At 46.2% G+C, this 20814-nt stretch overlaps 1 protein-coding gene across 2 annotated transcripts in view; it reads left to right on the forward strand.

The window, feature by feature from the left end:
• Positions 1 to 20814, forward strand: part of CEP128 (centrosomal protein 128) — an 860263-nt gene that overhangs the window by 671154 nt on the left and 168295 nt on the right. For both annotated transcript variants that reach the window (XM_085626613.1, XM_085626612.1), the window contains exon 19: positions 17311 to 17360. In XM_085626613.1, the coding sequence (XP_085482739.1) occupies positions 17311 to 17360 (50 nt within the window). The remainder of the gene's footprint in view (positions 1 to 17310; positions 17361 to 20814) is intronic.

A 20814-nucleotide genomic window follows, 5' to 3' on the forward strand; every position in this document is an offset into this window, starting at 1 on the left:
CAAGCCGTTACTATCGACTAGTCTACCTTCTTTTCTGGGATCAGGGTCTTTAATTTCTGGACAATCTTGTCTGGGAGTTCTAATATGGCCTTTAAGGGTTTCTGTCCAGGGTCTCGCTGTTTATCTATGGCATCGAGTTGTACCCAGGTATATCCGAACGGCTCAAAGTGGTCGACTCTCCGGATTTGCTTCCACACATCAGCTGGCAGACATAACCCGAAAAACAAATCGATGTCCGCTAGGGTCATTATTGTTCAACCTAAGGCTGTGCCTAGTTCAGTGTAAAAGGCAGTCGGGTTCTTTCTCAAATCGGGTAAGGACTTTCTGAAAGTCAGGATGTCTTGTCGGTCCCATGGCTGATAGACCCAGTTATACACAACCCTCCCCTTCGCATCTTGGTGGTTGATGTCATCGTGTGTTCCCTGACCTCGTGGGGGGACCCAGTAGGGAGCGGCTTCCTTGATGGGCATCATGGTATCAGTTTTTTCTGCCTGGGGTTCAGTCGCTACGGGGGTTTCTGTTTTGGCTTTCTGTCTTTGTTCTTTGAGGTGGCGGAAGACTTCAAGTGTACGCGTGAAGAGGTCCGTCACATCGCCCTCGCCCTCATCACCAATGTCAACTTTTCTATACAAAGTCGCTAAGCTTTCAGGACCCTTATCCTGGTATCTATCCTCATAGGCATTTAGGGTGTGGTAATAAAACCGCACGACAAAGTGTCGTCTGTGGCTATTGGCATATGAATTGTACATATCCGTCACATATTCCTCACTTTCCTTCCGTTCTACTAATGTTCTCACTACCTTATCGATTCCGGCTCGTTCACCTTTGGTCAGCCGATTCATTCTGGCGGAATCCTTCTTTCTAGTCTCAGGGTCATCTAATGTTACCGCTAACGTTGTGTTCAGTACAAGGGGTTCGGCCGGCGCGGAGGCCGTGAGGACCAAGGCCCTGGCACTACTCTCGCTTGCGTTCGGGGATGGTGGGTGCTGTACTTAAGGGTGGGAGGGAGCGTATGGAGGGGGCATGTAGATAATTGGGGGGCCTAATAGCAAATCATCGTTCGCTCGTTGTTTGGAAGGTAACTCAGGGTAGAGCGTAGAGGGGGTCCTAACAGGGCACTGGCCTGATGTTTCAGACTCTTGTTTTAGTTTAGCTTCCTCTCTCTCTTTTATTTCTTCTTCTAACTTTCTAGCGGCAAGGTGAGCTGCTTTTCGTAACTCTTTTTCTGCTTTCACTTCTTCTCTCTTTTTCCGTTGTGCTGCTTCTTTGCGCCACATGCCGATACTATCAAGCATGGTGGGCGTTGTTTTATTACTGCGAAGAGCTGTTTCTAGCGTTTCTATTTTACGATCATCAAAGGATACTATCAGTGGCCACTGACTTTCGGGGTCCGTCTTTGTATATTAATGCCATAGTTTGCTATAGGCTACGGCGACTAGTCCATATTTAGTGAACATGTCCTTATTAGGGGGCCTTCCAGTGGAGCTGGATGGTTCATCTCTAATAAGCGGTCCGGGCTGAACCAACTACCAATCAGTGGGGGGGAAGATCGGCATGACAGATTACAAAGGGTGGACAAAGGTCCGCACTACCTATCCTTCACTACTTGCAAAGACTAGACAGAATATTTCTATTCTACTTTATTTGCAAACAGAGAATATCTCGAAAAGAACTATTCTTCAAACAATCAATGTTCGGACAATCAATCAGTGGGGAGATAAATAGGCACGACAGATTACAAAGGGGGACAAAGGTCCGCGTTACCTACCCTTCACTATCTGCAAAGGAAGAGGGAGTATTTCTACTCTTCCCCGTTTGCAGGCAGCGAATATCTCAAAGAATAACCAAATAAGCAATACTAGTATTTTCAATCAAGCAAACAATCGTTTCGCAATTCGTCGTGTTACACGACCTTACCCAGACCGCATGGACAGTTTCTCGTCTTCCGCTTCCAGCGCCCGATCGTCCTCTACTCTCCGTTATTGCCGCGGCACTCCTGATGGTTCCCAGTCAGGACCGTAGATCACTCGAGAGAGGTCTGCTCGGAACCAGTGAAGTTCGGATGATCGGCTGCCAGACGAGGGTCTATCGGGCAGGAGCTCTTCCCGATCGTTGCAGTCGTTCACTCTGTCGTCAGGACCTCTCCCGCTGGATCCACGTGTCGCTGATGGGCCCCACGTTTGGGTCGCCAATTGTAAAAAGGTGGGCAATTTCAGTCGATAACCTTTAAGTATTGCCCGGCGGTAATCGCCTCTCATACCATTCGATAATTATCAAACAAAGAGGCAGGCGCTGGGGACTGGAAAGCAGGAAACAAAGGTTTTATTCCGACGGAGCAGAACACGTCAGATCGGACTGCAAGGTATCGTTTCGAGGTGCTCTCCCTGCGTCTCTGAGACCTGGTCTCTTATACACAATTTTATTACTTTATTACAGGTTTATTATACATGGCACATTCCTGAGATTGCTTTGATACATGAAAGGACATCCTCGGAGTCCCCGCCTCAGGCCCGCTCCCACACATAGCTACAGTAGAAGTCCCCACCACACCCACAGTAGGAGATGGCTATCACACAGCTGGACATCCCGCCGATTCCCGGAATGTGTGCGACTGGTCGGGTCTCATGGGGTGGGGGCCTTGATCAACTGTAACTCCTTTGAAGAGGGGTGATTCCTTACAGTGGGAGCAATAAACTGCATCCGCAGGGCTAGGTGATGGCCTGGGATCGGCTCAGACAATCGGGCACAGAGGAAGTTGGTTATCAAAAGGGTGTGTGACCATGTAAGGGATGAAGGGAGGTGTTGGTCAGGCACGGGATGAGGTTCCAAGGCAGAGTCGCGCAGGAGGAGAGGTTTTATGGCCCGTGCATGAGAGAGCGGGGGCGGTCAGCGCGTGGGGGGATGTTCGCAGCGCCAGAGGGACGCGCTGGCGATCCGCAATGAGCAGGGAGAGAGGCCATGGTGCCTAAAATGGCTGCCGTGTGTTTTTGCGTGCGGTGCTGGGGAATAGGCAAGATGGCGCAGATAATGTTCAGTTACGGATTAAATTTCGACATGCTTCTTTGGGTGGAGCGTTAACAAGCAAGCTCCCAGTTGCTCATGCTTACAACTTCCCATGGGAATAGCGAGGCGCTGTCGCTTCCACCCCAGAGTCTTGCTGTAAGGACTTCGAGGGCACTGGCATGAAGCGCCCCTTTGGGTTCTTTGTCGTGGTTGCCTCTGCACCAAAACCCTTTGGATCGCCCAGTAACTCCACCAAGCCTCGCAGTCAGCCATTTGAACGCATGCTTCTTGGCTAGTGCAAGGGCATCGGGCTGCTGTTTCATTTGCCCATGGCGCGTGTGTGACTTGCCCCTGTTTGCGTGGAAGCGGTGCAGAGGGCATCAGGTCTACGCTGGAAGCACACATGCGCTGCCCACGTGCGCATACACATGCCGAGTCTCCACGTTGAAGAAGGTCCGAGAGCCCTCGCAGTGCAGACCCTTTCTAATGGCCGTGTTACGGTACAACAGCTTGTTACTTTTGGCAGACAGGGATTTTTCTAAGCCACATACATTAAATACCACATTTATTTCCTTTCTGCTTTAATGGCCAGAATTTTCACACATCATAAAGAACGGCTATTGGGACATTTCTATTGCCGAAAATGTAGCGCCGACAGGAAAGGATAGAAGGGGCCTGTGAAAGGGGAAGTGACTTGGCTCGTGCATATGGAGCCGCGGATATTTAATTTCCTGCATTAAAATTGTTCACCAGCTGTGTAAACCTCTATAAAAACACGCACCAGAGAATCATTTGAACGTTTTATCGAACCTTGTCCGAGTCCATTCGCTGGTAGGTTTGTATGTGGCTATTGACGTGAGTGACCGCGGGGCGCTGCTCTGGCGCCGGCGCGGTTTGTTGCACCGGGCGCCGCTTTACAGAGGGTCTGTTGTCTCTGCGAGGTGGCACTCGGTGTGGGGGGCTTCGGTTCCAGCGCCTGTTATGAATGCGCCTACATTGCGGTCTCGCGCTCCTTTCACTCTTACTGTTTATTGGGCCAAAAATCTCTGGAAGTGCAAAATGCATAATCAACATTTTGATTAAACATGTTTGTGTCTCCTACCCCCGAGCCAGAAAGAGTAACAGCGCGCCCTGCTTGAGGCTTTGTCTGTTGTATGAATGTGGCATCATTATCCGAGATTGAATCCTGCTCGGGCTAATGTGCTGATGGGTGAAGAAGGCTCAGAGAAAAGACTCCGGGCAGGACAGAAAGTTATTAAGATATGCAACCGAACCTGTGAATCATTCGTCAGTGCTTTGCCTTTTATTTTCACTAGATCGAGGCACAACCAGCTTTTTCATTCGTTCATGTCTTCCTTTTGTCTAACTTGAAAGATAAACTTGTTCGGACGTTCAGATCTTGGGTTTGCTCTTTTGTGTTGGTTTTCCTAGCTCGGCGGGTATCTGAGTCAAAAGCAACCCGCCAGGCCTCCTTTCTCTGTGTGCGACGTTAAAGCATTCTGTGTAACTTGCAAAAAAGAAAACCGAGGAATAGCAGCCAGGGTGGTTCTATGGAGCCTTTATTCTTAAAAAATCTAAAGAAAATGGAGGAACCTAATGATGTGTGATTGCGCTGGAAATTTTCTCAAACTGTTGTAAGCGATCCACTTACGATTTCAGCCCTCATCAGCCAGGATAGCTTAATTCCAGTGGCATGGAGAGCACGGGACTCACGTCTGAGCATACCCTTCCCACTCGGGGTGACAAATGCAAAAACAACAATTGATGGACAGAATGCAGAACAATGTCATACATTCACCCCAGTACAGAGATCTGGGCCTAAATCCATCGTTTTTTTGCTCACCATGCCATTCCAGTTTGAACCCAGCCATATGCAAATCAGTCTTGACCCTGTGCCCCATGGGAACAGTCCAGCCCGAACTGCCAAGCCAGGTCCTCCCTGGACTGGAACAAGCATCTTAGGACCGGTTTCGGGGTTTCACCCCTCTTCAGCCAGGATAGCTTGATTCCAGTGGCATGGAGAGCACGGGACTCACGTCTGAGCATACCCGTCCCACTCGGGGTGACAAATGCAAAAATAACTATTGATGGACAGAATGCAGAACAATGTCATACATTCACGCACTTGTAGAGGGAGCCAGTGTCTGTGTACACCAGCAAGGTACATTGGAGGACGCCGTGAGGGGAACGGCCTGCACGAGGGAGGCAAATCAACGAGCCTACCACCTTACCGACATCGCCGTGAGGGGAACGGCCAGCGCAGCGGGAACCACACTCCCCAGAAGTCTTCGCGCCGGGCGCTTGCCGCTGTCGTCATCTGGCAGCGCCTGGCCCTACTTCAGCGTCGCTGGTGCCCCGCAGCGCGGTACGCGCGCGGGCGGCGCCGGGCTAAGCCCGGGCAAAGGGCGGACCCTCTACGGCCCTCATCGGCAGGAGGAGGCAGGGGCAGGGCCAGAAACGCTGCAGGATTCATTCCCCTTATCATTGTGCAAGTAAGCCAAGCCTATACAATATTTCACTTATAGTTGTATTTGCGCTCCTTTCTAATATTTGTAACATTACAAGCCATGCCTAAAAAACTTGCTGGAGCTCAACAAAACAAGATTAATAATTATCTTGTTCAGACTGTACAAAAGATTAATATGCAAAGGAGGGAGTCACTGGGGCTGAGCCAATCTCCTGATTTACTCTGTCCGTCACCACCCATACTTGTTACTACTCTGACTGATGAAACTATCACGCAAGATGTTCATTGTGCCACTACGATTGTTGACATTGCTTCCCAAGTCATACCTGGTACTCCGGATAATGTAACCCCGGCTTCTGAGGGCTCGCCCGTTGAGGACATCGCAGATAACTACAATGATAATGACTCTGACCAAGATATACAGTCTCAGGTCTCTGTTTTCGACCAATCCCCCATAGGTCATGCAGTCAGACCTAAGCGTCAATGCACAAAGATTCCTCTAAAGCGGGGTGGTTTACGATCAGGGTCAAAACGGAAGAAGGCTATCACCTCAAAATGCTTACAAGCGCTTCACGATGAGGATCACCCTATCTGTTCTATTGAAGAAGTTCTTCTTGAGAAAATAGCAGATCTTATTGAGATTAAAATCAACACCATTGTTAAACCTGGGTGGCCTCCAAAATACACTCGCAAGTGGCATTGAAAATATAACTACGTTAGTTTCTCTTTTGGGCAATAATTTTAGGGGAGTTGTTGCCGGTAGTGACTTGGGTGTTGGGGAAGGAATAGATCTGCTTGGGGAGAATCCATTGCCATCAACCTTGACTGCTATCACCGAGGGCTCTACGATACCATGCCCTCCAACAAACCCAACCCCTCCGGCTAATATTCCCCCAGTGCAAACACTAGCACAAGCTCAAACTTTTACTACGGACCCTCTGCAATTTATTGTTGAAGCCACACCTGTGGTTCTAGTCCTCGCAAATGTCCCTCCGCTGGAAAGAGGCACGGCGGAGAGTTCTAATTCATTGCGCAGCAAAGCCTTACACTGGCTAACTAGTAACATGCGGCTAGCTCCAGGGGGACAGCACCATCTAGTAAGTGTAATTAAATCAGTAACTAGGGTTCCCTGGCTGGGAAATCGGCCTAAAAAATTTAAAGTTGACTGTGTGGCTGTGAGCTTTTCGAATCAATACGTTCTCCCCAATATTCTTGCGAACATCTTTCCCCCTCAACGAAGACAAGGTACCGTGGTCCCCCTCACCTTGAAATTTTTTTATGGGGAACAGCAGAACGTATCTATCCCAAGGACTCCCGCCCCAGGCTGGGATACCAATTGGGATTCCCACCTCAGATGGGGACAAGACTCAAGGAACAGCGCACCAGTTCATCGACATCAACCCTTTATGCTTAACCCTGTTACACAGCCCTTAGAACTGTTTAACCGCTTTGCGCCACTATCTTTTATGGACCAAAATGATTGACTTTTGCCAAATCAAGACAATGATGGGGAGGGACCACACTCTGTTCTTGCTCCATCAGCTCAGCCCTCTGCAGGCGCTAAGGCCTGCAGAATTATGAGCTGGAATATTGCTGGGCTTAGGTCCAAATTTAATGATAAGAACTGGTTGGACAAAATCAGGAATTATGATATTCTTGCTTTTCAGGAAACTTGGGAAACGTCAGATTGCTTGGCCTTAGATGGCTATTCTCATTTTTCTGTACCTGCAGATCCCAGCAAAGCAGGAAGAGCAAGGGGTGGGTTGGTTGTATATATTTCACTTGACGTCAAAGGCAAACCTGGACATATTAAGTCTAAATCTAAAAATTGCTTAGTGGTTGAACTGACTTCACCAAATTGTAATTCTATTTTACTTGTTAATTTTTATAATTCTTCGACCAGTCAATTTCCTAACGAGCATTTGCTATCGCTAGAGGATCTCTTATCTACTCATATCGAGAACAGTTGCTATGGGTACGAGGTGATCCTTATGGGAGATTTTAACATTCACCCATGTCAGGCGGGTTGTCAGAGGGAAGCTGAGAATTTTTTTTCTTATTTTTCCTCGCCGCATTTTGAACACGCACCTAGCGGAGAGGTTTTGGAATTGCTCTTGGCTACCCTCAACCTTTATGAAACATGCACCTGCCCAAATGATCTGAGGTTACCGACATACGTGGGTAATGTCTCCGGCACAATTATTGATTATATTTTTGTATCTTTAAAATTTCTACATGAAATACTTGTTTTTAAGGTAGAAACTTCTGTTTTTAGTGATCACAATCCTGTGATTCTAGAGGTTTTAGCTCAAGGAGTCCTGGGAAATAGGAAGATGGACACAGTGTGTGCGACAGATCTTGTGCTAAGTGATCAAAACCGGAGGCTCAAATGGGATCAAGTTACTCCAATAACCTTTTTACAGGAAACTATGGCCAAAGTCGCAGGTGAAATAGCCATCTGTTTAGACAACAAAAACCCCAGTGTCACTATGGTTGAGGCTTTCAGCGTTATTTGCCATCAAGTCAATTTAGACTTGATTGTAAAGGCAAAGTTTAATAAACCAAAGGGCCCCAAATGGTTTGATACAAACTGTTCTAAGGCCCACTCAACTCTTCTTAAGGCCCTAAAGCTTAAACCTAGAGACAGAGTGTTGATAGCGCTTTTGAGGAAACAATATAATCTAGCTATCAGGAAGAGGAAATCTGAGATAATAGACGAGGCCTGGAATGATTTGCTACTGCCCGAGATACAGAGAGATAGTGCTAAATTCTGGGCAGTTATAAATCACCCATATTTTGTGGGATTAGATAATCAGAGAGCTGATTGCATTATCCCAGATGAACAGTGGGTGACACATTTTAGTAACATTTACAGTCATACTTATTCCACTACAGAATGCGAAACACCTCTCCTAAAACCGTCAACTCACATCTCTCCCTTTACCCAGGAAGAGGTGAAACAAGCAATCAAAGACACACTCTGTAAAAAGGCACCGGGGCCAGATGGGGTCCCTGCAGACTTTTTTAAGAGCGCTCCTGAACTTAGCTCAAAAATTTTAACTAACATTTTTAACGCCACAAGGGAATTTATTTTCCCCTCTAGCTGGGCAAATTCGATCATCGTGCCAATCTTCAAGAAAGGACAGAGGACAGACCCGGCCTGTTATAGGCCAATCTCTCTTATTGACTCGAGTGTTAAAATCTTGGGGAGAGTCCTCTTAGGTAGATTGACCCTGATTTTAGAAAGTAAGGGTATTTTATCTAATGCACAATATGGCTTTAGAGCCAAAAGAGGAACCTTAGATCAGTGCCTAAACCTAGAATTAATCTTAAATAAATACGTGATCGCCAGGGGGGGCTCATTGTACATGGCCTTTATGGACCTTTCCTCAGCTTTTGACCTGGTAAACAGGTCGAAGCTGTGGGGGATCCTTTTGGCCATGGGCATTGACCCCCCTTTGGTTGAATACCTAGCTGAGTTACATAAGGATCTTATGACTTCAGTTAGAGTCACTAGGGAAGGAAGATGTACTTGTCATTTTAGGTCAGAGAGGGGGGTGAGGCAAGGGTGTATACTCGCACCCCTCCTCTTCACCTTATACATTAATAACCTTGAGGCAGTAATGTCAACATCCCATAGCGACATTCCGCGTGCAGGTGAGACAAAGATACCTGTCCTCCTGTACGCGGATGATGCTGTTCTTTTAGCACGCTCTGGAATTGCGTTGAAAAAACTTTTTATCTTTTGGAGTTTTTATGTCATCACTGGACATGAAAATTAATACAGAAAAATCACATGTAATGATTGCTGGACCAGCAGGTAGGAAAAGAAAGTCGCTAACATTTTATTGTGCGGGGAAGGAGGTTAAGAGAGTCCCTTCTTTTCCATACCTAGGTGTGACTTTCGATGAAAAGGGCACTTGGGGCCCCCAGCTCTTGGTCAAAAGCAGCGCTGTTGCTAGATCGGCCGCAGGGCTGCTAGGCTTTGCCAAAAAACTGGGTGCCCGTCCTATGGAAAGTATCATCAAAGTTTATAAAGCAAAATGTTTGTCAGTTGCCCAGTATGGCTCTGTCATTTGGGGATACACTAATTCTGCCAAAATACAGAACGTAGAAAATAAATTTTTGAGATCTCTGCTTTCTGTTCCCCAATCAACTCCGACTTTTGCATTGCACACAGAGCTTGGTTTGGGCTATATATCTGACACTCTAAAACTGGCCCCAGTGATTGGCTGGCTAAAAACCTGGCTCAACCAGGAGCTTACTCTAAATCATATTATTTTAAAAGATTGTTTAGCCCTGGACAGAGCCCTTAACATCCCATGGGTAAGACACGTGAAAACTCAGCTTATTTTAGCAGGTCGCCCGGAGCTCTTCTCATCTCCAGATGGAATAGTCTATGAAGATCTAAAATTAGTCAAAAATATCTTGACAAATCTATATGCCCTGGAGAGGGAAGCAATAGAGCTAAAAAAAACCATGGTAAGGAAACACTGTATGCTTACCTCTGTTCCAGGAATGGAATCATACCTCTTTTTGGTAACAAATCCTTACCATCGCTTTCTCCTAACGAGATTTCGTTTTGATTTAATTCATTTTATATTGGGCAATTTTAGAATCTGGACTAGACCTGATGATGCCGAACCTTGTGACTGCGATCATTTCTCAACACAGGATACGATGCATTTCATTATGTTTTGCGGTCATTATATCGAGATCAGAAAAAGATATTTGTTCCCTATTTTACGTACTCAGGGATTTATTCAGGTAAAACCAGCCCTGCTGTTTTTGCAACATCTTCCTAACATGAAAGTGGCTTTTTCTGTCGCCAGTTTTCTAGTTGCAGGAGCACGTTTAAATAAGCATCGCACAAGGTATAGACACTTTATCTCTGAAAAATGAATTTCCTCTTTTCTCATTTAGTTGAATGAGTCGTGTTTTTATTAAACCCTTCTTTTTATCTTTTTAAATATTTATGTATGTCTTATTGTAAAATTTAGTGTCTTTTACTATGTTTGTTTGTAAAAATTTTTTTGATCTGATGAAATGGTGACATGTATTTTTGCTCGTTCTTTTATGATTTTTAATAATCGAATAAAGATAATTGACTGACTGACTGACTGACATACATTCACCCCAGTACAGATATCTGGGCCTAAATCCATCGTTTTTTTGCTCACCATGCCATTCCAGTTTGGACCCAGCCATATGCAAATCAGTCTTGACCCTGTGCCCAATGGGAACAGTCCAGCCCAAACTGCCAGGCCCGTGAATAGATGCCTGTAGCTAAGCAGCACCGGGGGGCTTAACAGTGCACCCTGGGGGTTCCCCCCTTAGAAAAGCCAGTTTTGAGGCAGGCTAATAATAGGCACAAATATAAAAGCACTGGCCACAAGGTGGAAAAAAATAAGCACAATACCTGGTATCTCCGGTTCAATGCATGACCCTAAAAATGGCCAATGACTCCTTATTAGGACAGGCTTCTGAGAGACACAGCACGCTGTCGGTGGGCCCAGAAGCTTTGTGGTGCATTAGGGAGGGGAGGTCCGAAGGGGGCCTCTCTTCCTCGAAGTAGTAAGACTGTCAATGTGCACTTATGCCACCAAAAAAGGCGACAGGCAAAGTCTCCACCTACCTAACCTCCACAGCTGCGCTGTATACGCCCTACATGGTGATTGCTCCTGAAATTCTGGTTGTACCTGCCTGATTTTAAAATGGCGGCCGCAATATCCCTCAATACGCGTCTACACTCTTCTCGCCGCAATATTTGTTTCCTGTGTAATGCGGAACTCAAAGTTTGCTAGCGCTCTCTTCACTCTGTGGCCCCTGGACCAGCTATAACTGCTCACTCACTCCCTTTAGTCCACAAGTGTAGCAGAAACTGAAGGAACTATGAACAAAATGGTCCCCAGCACATGTTTAATGCTGTACTTTACCGTCAATATCATTACCACCAACATTTGCTGTATTGGAGCAGCAGATTCCCAGGTAACGGAACCAGCGACCCAACTATCAATTCCCCCAACAGCTGTGAGGGTCTTTCTTTCCAGCTTGACTGTCCCTAAGATGGCCGCCACTAGTGGGCCGTCCACAAAAGCACTCTTTCTCCCCTTGTTGGGGAGGGTTCCAGCATTTATTCTCTGGGGATACAGAGACCTCTCTGAGAGTGACCACAGCGGCAAGGGAGACACACTCAGTAGAGGATTGAGATTGGTTCCACTACCACTGGGATCGCAGCACCGTGCACCGTGTTCGGTGCTCTTGTGGAACTTTTGACAATGCCCCCTAGACGGAATCCATAACCATTTGTACGTACCACGGTGCCCGAGCAACCTTGGCTGATGCCCGGTGGAGTTGTCCTGTGCAACTATAGAGGAGTTTGGCTCTGGTGCACCCCTTGGCCGTCACCTACCCAGTCGGACATCGTACATTGTTTTCCTCGTCTCCCCGTTGTGTTTCTTTTCCCTCCCCCGCCTCCTCCCTCCGTGATTCTTTGTCTGCCTTCCCTTTTCCTGCCTGACTTTTCAGTGTCCCCTGAAGTATTTTCCCCCTTGCCATTTTTTTTCTTCTAATGTTATGCTATGCTTTTGTACGTACCGCGGTGCCCAAGCAACCTTGGCCATTGCCCGGTGGAGCTGTCCCATACAGCTATAGAGGAGTTTGGCTCTGGTGCACCCCTTGGCCGTCACCTACCCAGTCGGACATCGTACATTGTTTTCCTCGTCTCCCCGTTGTGTTTCTTTTCCCTCCCCCGCCTCCTCTCTCCGTGATTCTTTGTCTGCCTCCCCTTTTCCAGCCTGACTTTCGAGTGTCCCCTGAAGTATTTTCCCCCTTGCCGTTTTTTTTTCTTCTAATGTTATGCTATGCTTTTGTACGTACCGCGGTGTCCGAGCAACCTTGGCCATTGCCCGGTGGAGCTGTCCCATACAGCTATAGAGGAGTTTGGCTCTGGTTCTCCCCTCGGCCGTCACCTACCCAGCCGGACATTGTTTTCCTTATCTCCCCGTTGTGTTTCTCTTCCCTCCCCGCCTCCTCCCTCCATGATTCTTTGTCTGTCTCCCTTTTCCAGGGCAATGGGGGTGCTCATCGCAATGTTGCAGAAAACACACTTCCTTGAGGGGAAGTAAAGAAACTGCAGAAGAAATGGATGGGAAAACTTTTCTATGGCACATATTCAAGTTACGCTAGACAGGTTTCCATCTGGATGGCCCCGCAATTCCCCTTTCAACTCCATGGTTTCAAGGCCAACATTGAAGGACGTTTTATTATGGTGCACGGTTCCCTCGATGGGGTGGAAATTAATTTTCTTAATGTGTATGCACCTAATGTTGATGACCGAGAGTTTTTTGGCATGATGGAGAGGGAGCTGCTTACAAATGTTGGGATACCAGTGATATGGGTGGGGGACTTCAACTGTGTGCTAGATGGACTGTTGGATAGACATCACCTTAGGCTGGGAACCAAACCAATTTGGTAGCTGGATTTAAGGTAACAATGTAGCTCTTGCATTGCATGGATATTTGGAGAGAGCTCGACCTGGACGTCGGGGAATTTTTCTGTTTTATTCAGCCCATGTTGTCTACTGTAGGCTCAATAGATTTCTGATAACAGAGGACTGTGCACTTTCAGTGCAGGGTGCTCAGTATCATGTGTGGTTTCTATCGGATCATGCGCCATTGATACTGGATCATGCAATGAGAAGGCAGTGCCCGAAGATACCACTATGGCGACTCCTCCAAAGGTGCTGCAAGACCCTCTGTCTCGTGAGGAGACACAAAAGGTACTGTCTGGGCAGTACAAAGCCAATTGGGGCCCGATGGTGCCCAGGGGCATGGAATGGAGCGCTCTGAAGGTCGTGATACGGTGGGACTGCATTTCAAGATTAGGGGTCCTAGAAGGCGATTGGGCAAGACTTCACGATGGGGAACGGGTGCTGACACAGTTGCAGAAGCAGGTGGGGACTACACAAGCGGAGGGTAGGGTGCTACTGGAGACCCAGCATAGGGTAGGAAGGCTATGGAACAGTCTAGTCTGTCATACGTGACACGAGTACAGACATTGTCTCCAGAGGGAGAGGGATAAATCTGGGCGACTGCTGGCATGATTGCTTAGGAGAGAAAGCCACCCAAACCCCCCCGCCCCACATACTCCCCCTGGTGAGTCTGTCCTTGCTTCGCCCAGATGGTACCCCGGTGAGGGAACAAGCTGGGATAAATGCCTTGTTGTGGGAACACATGGTGGAAGTGTATGGGGAACCTGTCACTGGGATGCTAGACAAAGTTGAGGCCTTCCTGGACCGGTCCCCAGGCTTACAGATGCACAAATGGAGGAACTAGAGTTAGAGATACATGCTGAGGAAGTGCTAGCCGCCATATGTTATATGGCCTCTGGTAGATGCCCAGGCCAGACTGTCTCCGGGTGGAGTACTACCAGACCTTCTCTAATCTACTGGGTCCCCGTTTGCTAAAGACATTCCACGAGGCACAGTGGCTGGGTGAGTTGCCCCCACCTATGTGGGACGCCCTGATAGTTATGATTCTGAAGCCCAACAGGGACCCAAGAGATCCAGGAACCTACAGATCGCTATTGATGTTGGGTGTGGACACGAAAATACCCTCAAATACTAGCGGCACAACTGTGACGGGCCGTGCTCATTTGGCTCATGAGGATCAATGTGGGTTCATGCCGGGACGTGGAGCCCACATGAATCTAAGATGCCTCTCTTACATGCTGCATTCCGTTCAGGGGATGGAGGCGGAGGCTGCTCTTGTGGCGCTGGATATTGAAAAATATTTTGACACCCTGAGCTGTGTCTATCTCTGGGAGGTAATGAGACACATGGGTCTTGGACTTTCTGTCCTGGGTATGTCTGCTGTACGCAGAACCTACAGCAAGAGTGCAAATGGGGAACACGGTGTTAGGACCTATCCATTTATGGAGAGGTGTGAGACAAAGCTGCCCACTGTCATCTTGTTTTCGCGTTGGAGGTGGAACTACTGGCGATATTCCTGCAGCAGGACCTCCGCGACAAGGGTATATTGCTGGGAAATCCTGTGCACATAGTGTCCATGTATGCAGACGATAAGCTTGTTTACTTGAGCAGACCAGAATGCTCTGTGTCGATACTGCTGAGTGTCCGGACGCATTTGGGAGGGGGTCAGGACGAAGTATCGATAAGCAAAAATGACTCTTATTATTCTAGGGCGACTGGCGGGACGCCCAGGTGGAGGAACTCTTCCAGATGGAGCTCCCGTGGAAACTGGTGAAATTCTGGTATTTGGGCATGTATATTGCACACACACCGAGTCTCCAATACAAACTTAATATGGGGCTGAGTTCGTGCCAGCCTGTGTATTTCTGTGGGATTCTGGAACACCCTGTGGCTCTTGGTAGCAGGGTGGCCCTGAGTATGATGGTGCTTCCACCAATGTTTCTACATCCTGAAGAATTCTATCTGCAACGTACCGAGGTCCATGTTCATAGTGCTGAACAGCGTACTGGTGTCCTTGGTGTGGGTGGGCAGGAGAAGCAGAGTCTTCTGAAATTAGACCCTAGTGAGGGCGGACTGTGTCTCCCTGGCTTGCAGCGGTACTATATAGCAGGCCAACTCCAATATGCCGCGTTGTGGTGTGCGGAGGATGGAAACAGGGAAAAGAAGCTCCTGGCTTGGCTGGTGGAGGTAAATAACCTTCCCAAACACCTGATAAGTGGCGTATGGGTGTCACAAGACTGCGTACATGTGGTGCGTCAGGTGGCAGAGGTCTGGGAATTAGCAGTGAAGCATGTGATGGGGAGACCCACATATGCTCGCCTGCTACAGCTCTGGTCATGCAGCCCTTTCAGAGGAAGCAGTCACTCATAGATGTGTAGGGGCGCTAGCCCACTTGCTGCTCATGATTTTACTGCACTTTAGATTGCATGATTACTGGGATCTGGTGATGCAGGACATTAGGAGGATGACAAACGCCCGAGTGGAGTTGACTGTCTGACACTGTCTTCTCAACCTTCTGCTGGCCCCTGTGGAGGGGTAGAAGATGAGGGACAAATTTTCCTTGCTAGGACTAGTATTAGCTCGACAATGCAAAACTATACACTGGACCAAGCCAGCGCCGCCGCCACTGCATAGATGGAGGGTGGACCTACGGGAATGGACCGTGGCAGAAGAACGCAGATTTAAAAGGGTGCAACTGGACGAGCATGTGGAGCGTGACCTGGATTTGTGGGGTGATATGCTGGAGAAATTGGTGGATGGGGAACAGGCGGAGGGAGACAGTAGCCCGAGATGAAATGGGGATGGAGTTGATGCAGGGTTCCCTGAGGTGGTGATGGGCCAGTAGTGGTCCAGGCATGAATGATGTATTCCACTTGGGGATATGTCAGAGAATGGGTGAGGTTTGATATGGGGGATGGCATGGATTGGGCCTGCGGGTACTGGCTGGGCTAACATATGCTCTGTACTAGACTGGTAATAATTATTGACGGATTATACGCCTCCCCGGGTGTCGCATGATGAGGATCCTATAGGTGTGGTGCAAAACTAAATGTGTGGAGCAAAGCTGCAAAGTTGTGGTGTCAATTTGTTATTGCTGTATATGTGTTTTCTGGGAAAACTGAAATAAACATATCTTCAAACAAAATAATTATACTTATTACACAGTGGCTCCCACTGGGTGGTTATAGTTAGGACCACGTTTCCATAGAAAAAGCATGTCTTGTTTTCTAATAAATTTGTAATTGTTTCACAAAACTCTCCCCCAAAAAGTTAAACCACCTCAGCCTCTTCCTTGAAAGGTTCTTGTTGCATCGAGCTTAGGGCTAATCCGCCATGGTACTTAGCACAGGAAGTGCCATCAGTCAAGGATTCTGCACCCAAGCTCCTTATGGTAGTAAAGGACTATGACTCTTCTCTCAGACACTTGTGGAGCTTACTGATGTTTCATATTCCATTTAATAGTTTACCCTACTCTGAATTTGGACATCTCAGTTATTAATTATTTGTTTTGTCCCCAGTGTAATGTTGAATATGTAAAGATCTGTTTTGATAGACACTAATTTGGATCTCTGTCATTTATTCTGGGGCCGATTTTTGTTATAAATCAGGGGCTTGTGGTCCATCTTTACCACACTGATCATTTGATTTTAGCTAGAACCCTTTAGCTGAGCTGAACTTTGAGAGGTTTGTTATATGTGGAGTTGCTTTGTGATTGAAATGGTTTGCATCCTGAATTTTAAGTTACATTGACATTCAGGTGGCGTGCTCCTGGCAGGAAATTCATGACCACTCCCTCTGAAAAAATGCATCTTCAATAATCTTTTCTGAACAGTAGCGTTCTCACCACCTTGTTGAACATCTCAATTGCCTCGGCCACCTACTCCAAGGTTTGAAAGCACGCAGAAGTCAACGCCCTATTAGAGAAATCAGCGGCAGACCCAGCGAACTAAAAAACTACTGATCAATTTTCCTGCTCCCGTTCCTGGCCAAGGTATTAGAAAAAGCCATCAACCAACAACTCTCTTCAGATCTGGAATGGAGCCTCCTGCTCTACTCCTCCCATTGTGGATTCAACAGCAATCACAGCACGAGACAGCCCTTATCACGGCTACCAATGATAAACGACTAAGGAGAGACAGCGGCTCTGATCCTCTTAGACCTCTTGTCAGCCTTCGATACGGTCTCCCACAGCACAATCCCCACATGGCTGCGCAACATAGGCATCCAAGGAGCAGCTCTCAGATGTAGCTTTATAGAGATAACATGCACATAAATCACATTTACATTCATAGTGAATTAATTTCCTCTTGCTTTTCACTCTAGTTACTTGTATGTTTGTTTTTGGCAGATCTGCTGGAGAAGACGAGAAGGCAAGATGACGAGATGCGAGCATTGCAGGTAAAACACTTGTTTATTTATCATTTATTTATTTATAAAGTTTTGTATAGCGCAAACTAGACCCGGTAAATGTATCAGAACGCTTTACATATGTTACATCAAAAGAAAAAGTGAGAACTAGGCACGTAGATATGAGACCAATGTCCCAAATACTCACTTTGCACCAATCCAATTGTCCTACCCACTGCCTTTCAACTCATTAAAGGTTTTTTTCAAGACACCATGTCCCCAGGACCGGAGCAAACTTATTTGGCTATGCCTACGAACCTGCATCACATTCAAAACCAGCTGCATTGCCTACAAGGCTGTAATTGTTTGGACTTATTTATCTCAGTGCTCTGAAAAAAATGTGTTCTATGTAGCAAAATGTCAAAAACTGTCTTGTACAGGAATATAATCAAAACTGGAGGCAACAGAGTGCTTACTATGAATAGCTGTGTACCAGCAGATCTGGATTCATTAGTCACTTATTAGATGCTGTATCAGAATAACATATTTTACTACTAATGAATTTAGGATTCAAGCTGAGGATCTAGCGCAGCTTACCAAACTTACAATGATGTAACTCCACATTCCTACAGTGCAAAGATTGCGCTGCCTCTGTTTGGTAGCCTAATTACATTTTTGTAATCTGTAATTACCCTCCATCAGACAAACTCATCATAGCTTTCTATTGACGTCAGCATGGTCCTAACCTAAAGGTCTGCACAACTCTGATCTCGTAAAATCTCCATGACTAATGGTTGAGTTACCTACTTCCCTATCTATCTAAGGATATAGGGTTTAGGGTAGAATGATTTTTGGGATGGGTTTGATTGATGTTTGTTTTAAGTAAGTGTCCCTATGGAGACAACAAATGAGACTGCTAGAATAACGTCACTTAATACATCTATAGTGTGGTTCTTCTATGTTAGTATAAGTTTTTAAAATATTGTGAAGTAATTAAAATAATACAAAACATGTCATTTGGACAAAGTAAGCCTCCGCTGGGGGTTGGGCATTTAAAAAAAAATGGAGTTGGACCCTTGTCAAGGGTGGTGCAAGGCTGAGTCATGTCAACACGAGAGTTGCCTTTCCTGCTCACGTTAATCACTCTGAGGTTTAATACACCTGAACCTACTGTACCAACAAAAATACTTAACCTTCTGAATTCAACATTTCTTATCAATATTTGTATCACTTTGAGTAAGTTAGCTAAGAGCACAGTGCACATCAATGTAATCTTCTAACTCTCAAATAGTAAACAACCACAAAGGTTGAGAATAAACACCAACGCGAACAATTGTGTATAGGCGAATCAAGGTTTCAATGATTAAAAAGGAGAATTAAAATGCAGAATCTTACTCTGAAGCACCAGAGTCCACATGAGGATGTTTCATTATTTTTTTTGCCCCCTCATATAAAGTCCAACAGTCAGGGTGTTGACCATATTAAGTCAAGGGCTTAAACTATCTGTCAACATGTAGCCCTAGGAGTCTCCTTTGTGTGTGTTTTGGTCCAAAATTCTCTTGCACCTCTCTTCGACACTTTTCAACGTCTACCATTGTGGATCCTCCCCAGGACAGGGGCTGGTGTGGAAGCTGTGTGGGGAGCATGGAGTCTGGTTAAACATTGTTAGGGGCATATTTACAAGAAGTGAGAAGGACAAGTGATGAGTATCCACTTAATTATAGTTCTGCTGTGAGACCTTGTTTCCAGGAGAAAATAGCAGTGGGGGGGGGGGGGGAGGACTAAAAGTGTAGGCTGGATAATTTTAAGGCGTACCTGCATCCAGCATCTTTTACTCATACGTACCTGGCACAGTCATTTGGTATGAACAGTGCCATCTCTTCTACTCCTCAAAGGCACGTGAACATTTCAGGGCAAGTGTGACTGTCCAATACTTTATGAAGGCGCAAAGATCAGTGCAACACTGCAAAGCGGTGATACCGTTTACTCTTTGAATACCATAACACATAGGTTTTCCATTTAGTGATCTCTCAATGCAAAGAGAGGAACATTGTGTTTCTCTTCCAGGGGATCCTCATCAATAGTCATAAGCATGAGGAGTCCTGCCCACGTATGGGAATCCCGAAGCACTCTTAAAAATGTTTTATATATGTAATACACTTTCTACATGGTACCTTACATATATATATCTGCAGCCTGCAGAGAAGCTACAAATGGCCAGATTACATTGAGTTTTCATTTTAAAAACCCAATAACACAGAAAAATGTCACTAATAAATAATGACAATTGAAAATCTTTCACAAACCTTTTTGGAAAGGAAAAGGAATATGAGACGTTAGCCATTAGGCTGTCATTCAAAGAATAGTAGAGAAAACTGGCACTGTGCCTCTAAAGAACCTCGCAGTACCCCCTATATCCCATCGTGTCTCATAAGTGACAGTAAGATAAGTAAATTTTTCTGATTCTTGGAGACAGGATTCTGGAGCACTGAGCTCTGTCTTTTTGGCAAAAAAACATTGGAAAATCTTTCCAAAACATTTTCTGTTGAAAGTAATTTGACATTCTTCAGCACCTGTAGTGCAGATAAACATTTCTGACAGAAAATTGTTTATTTTCCTGTCAAGGATGCCTTCACTTTTTGTGAAGTGTCCTTTCTGCAGGAAGAAAAAAACTCAGACAGACCCTCATTCTGTCTGTATTGTTTGCCTTCCGGAGTCTCATCATCCCAAGACTTGTGGTCACTGTCAGAAGTTCTCCAAGCATACTTTAGAGTACAGAGAAAAGATCAGACTACATGGTCTCCAAGAAAAAAGGAAAGTCTTCTGGGTATTCAAAAGGCCTTGGGGAAGGTTAGTCTTCTAGCAAAGAGTCCTTCTCCCTCTCAAAGAACTTTCACAGAGGGAGATCCAAAGAGGCACATCATCATCACCACATGAGAAGACCTTCCCAGTTGATGTCGAGAAGTATGACTTTGAGGATAGAACCAGTACCAGTGTGTTTGCCGTTGAAGGTAGTGTCGAGACACTACTGTACCTCAAAACATCCTCAGCGTTCGCTGCCAAAACACACATCGGTGTCAAGATCTCCATCGACAGTCCACCACCCATCGACATAAAAAAACAGCAGTTATCAACATTAAATCCAGCAGCGACGCCAACTGAAAAACATTTGACAACGAAAAACACATCACAGTCTTTACCAACACACACAGCAGAATCTAGGCCTCGCTCTACATCTAGGGCCAGATCCCAATTGACTTTAAATATCTTTCCACTCTGGCTTCAAAGAATACAGAATAGACCTGTGCCATATACTGCGGACTCGGAGTACTGTCGTACGTAGCTCCAAGCTCACCCGCTGCTGCTCTCTGCTTGTGCTCCCTGCTTGAACTCTGCTGCAGTGAACCTGCCAATCGCTGTCTTCTCCCCATGTAATCACTTGTTTTTTCCCACTATGTTCTCATCTAATCACTTGTTCTTCTCCATCTAAATCACATGTTTTTTT

Source organism: Triturus cristatus, chromosome 9, assembly GCF_964204655.1.
Source record: "Triturus cristatus chromosome 9, aTriCri1.1, whole genome shotgun sequence".
Lineage (NCBI taxonomy): Eukaryota > Metazoa > Chordata > Amphibia > Caudata > Salamandridae > Triturus > Triturus cristatus.